This window comes from Pollachius pollachius, assembly GCF_949987615.1.
Source record: "Pollachius pollachius genome assembly, chromosome: 8".
Classification (NCBI taxonomy): Eukaryota; Metazoa; Chordata; class Actinopteri; order Gadiformes; family Gadidae; genus Pollachius; species Pollachius pollachius.
The window spans coordinates 3,713,334-3,715,833 of record NC_136941.1 but is presented as its reverse complement, the minus strand read 5'-3'; the positions used below and the strand labels follow the sequence as shown (position 1 = coordinate 3,715,833).

General features: G+C 51.8%; 1 protein-coding gene across 1 annotated transcript in view; it reads left to right on the top strand.

Annotated features, from left to right (window-relative positions):
- The window catches only part of LOC307079793 (plexin-A1-like), a gene marked incomplete at its 5' end in the record, with an annotated part of 107,913 nt that overhangs the window by 52,301 nt on the left and 53,112 nt on the right, over positions 1 to 2,500 (top strand). Inside the window, 1 exon segment of the mRNA XM_079742299.1 lies at positions 2,130 to 2,261. Within this exon segment, the coding sequence (XP_079598425.1) occupies positions 2,130 to 2,261 (132 nt within the window).

Below are 2,500 nucleotides of genomic sequence, written 5' to 3'. Positions count from 1 at the left end.
GCTGAGGCCTCCAGGTAACTCCAGCCCTCAAGTGGTGGGACTTCAATTTATTTCTTATTTTTTTATATATTTTATTTTATTCTTTATTGAGCTGAAGTTGACAGACTGACACTGAGACATGTGATTGGTTTACAGGGAAGGGAGAGAGGGGTGAGAGGGAGAGACCTGGCTACAGCGTGATGGAGGGAGCTTTCTGGCAGAGAGAAAGAGAGATGGAGAGGAGGGGGAGAGAGAGGGAGATGGGGAGGGAGAGAGAGAAAGAGAGATGGAGAGAAGGGCGAGAGAGAGGGGAGGAGAGGAGGGAGAGAGAGGGGAGATGGGGAGGGAGAGAGAGAAAGAGAGATGGAGAGGAGGGAAAGAGAGAGGGAGATGGGGAGGGAGAGAGAGAAAGAGAGATGGAGAGGAGGGAGAGAGAGGGGAGATGGGGAGGGAGAGAGAGGGGAGATGGGGAGGGAGAGAGGGGAGATGGGGAGGGAGAGAGGGGAGAAATGGGAGGGAGAGGGAGACAGAGAAGAAAAGGTTGAGTTAGGAGAAAGGACCGAGAGGAGAAGGGTTTAGCGCGATGCAGGACAATCAGAAGGACAGTGAAGGAGGAGCGAAGAAAGGCACAGGGTTTTGCGGCGTCACGGGGTGAGAAAGTGAAGCGTCTCCTGCTTCGGCTTCACCTGGGCACACCTCCTTGGTGCTTAGGCTCACCTCCGGGGTGCCGGGAGGGAGGGCTCACCCCCTGGGTGCTGGGGGCGTCAGGCTGTTGGAGGTGACCCACGCCAGTCAGACGCCTCCTCAGGCTCCGGCGTGCAGCGTGACGCCCGCTGAGACAGCTGACCTGAATCCCTCGCCAGGTGACCTCTGCCCCGAGCGGTAGGGCAAGGCACCTCCTACTCCTCCTCTCTGCTCCCTACCTCCCACCTTCAATCCGCCCTCCCTCCCTCCCTCCCTCCCTCCCCTCATCCTCCCTCCCTCCCTTCTCTCTGTTCTCTCCTCCCTCCTCCCTCCTTCCTCCCCTCTCCTTTTCTCCTCCCCCCATTACTTCTCTCTCCCACCTTCCCTCCTGCCTCCTCTGTCCTCCATCCCCTCTCCTTTTCTCCCCTCCTCTCTCCTCCCTCCTCCTCCTATCTCTGGGTTCTGCCCCAGTTCCTCAGGTCATTCTGAGTGTTCCAGGGTTCTGGTAATGACTTGAAGAGTTGTGTGTGTGTGTGTGTGTGTGTGTGTGTGTGTGTGTGTGTGTGTGTGACAGAGTGACACAGACACAGTGTGCCTTGCCGATGGGTTCTGGTGCTTCTGCTGGTAATGAAGCACCTGGGAGAAGGCTTTCCTGTTCCTCCCAGGAAACAGACCATCATCTTCATCATTCAGTGTGAAGTTGAGTGATGTCCCCAGTAGACACATCAAATAGAACACAGGCTATAATAAAGAACCAATAATAAAACCTGATGGGTCCTTCTGGTGTTTACTAGCTGACTAGCTAACCAGAATCTAGCGCTGTGTGTTTTAAACTGCTCAGCCTTCACACTAAAAGCCCCCCTTGATGCGCACCTCTCTATTGGAGACAGCGCCTTTATTCTGAAGCCACTTCCTGTCTTTAACCTGTGAGTCTTCCTCAGATTATTGTTCAGAGTCAGAAGGAGACAGTGGGGGAGGGGGGGAGACATGGACAGACAGACAGACAGATGGACAGACAGACAGAAGGAGAGGTGGAGAGAAACATGGCCCCTTACTTTGCATTTTATTTGTTTGCATCTTTTCCTCACGCTTCGTAGCGTTCTATTTAAAATAGTGTATTATATTTTAGAAACATTATTATCCTTCCTTTGGTACAGGTTTGAAACTCGTTTGAAACTCTGGCGAGGAACTTTGGATACGAAGCTCCTTCAAATTGAAATGAGGGGGAGAGCAGGAGGGGTGAAGGAAACATTCACCCAGAATTATTTTCTGTGGAATTGTTCGATATGCAATCAAAACTTAATTTTCGTTCCCCGCTGTTTTTTATTCATGTATTCCGTTATTTAAAGCAGGTTGTTCAAAGATTTTCTTCCGGCAATTGTATTACTTTTATTCATTAACATAATATATTATTTTCTCTGTTTTACTTGAATGCTGAGGGCCGCTTGTGTTTTCATCCTCCCCAGATCCTTGTGAACTCCATTACCCAGCCTGCCTTGCAGTACGAGGAGGTGGTGGTGAGTGAGGGGAAGGCCATCCTGAGAGACCTCCTCTTCAGCCCGGACCACCAGCACCTGTACGCCCTGACGGAGAAACAGGTAGGAGACACACACGCACACACGCACACACACACAAACACACACACACACACACACACACCTGACACACACACACACACACACACCTGACACACACACACACACACACACGCACACGCACACGCCTGGTACACACACACACACCTGACACACACACGCATACGCCTGGTAAACACACACACACGCCTGGTACACACACCTGACACACACAAACACACACACCTGACACACACACACAC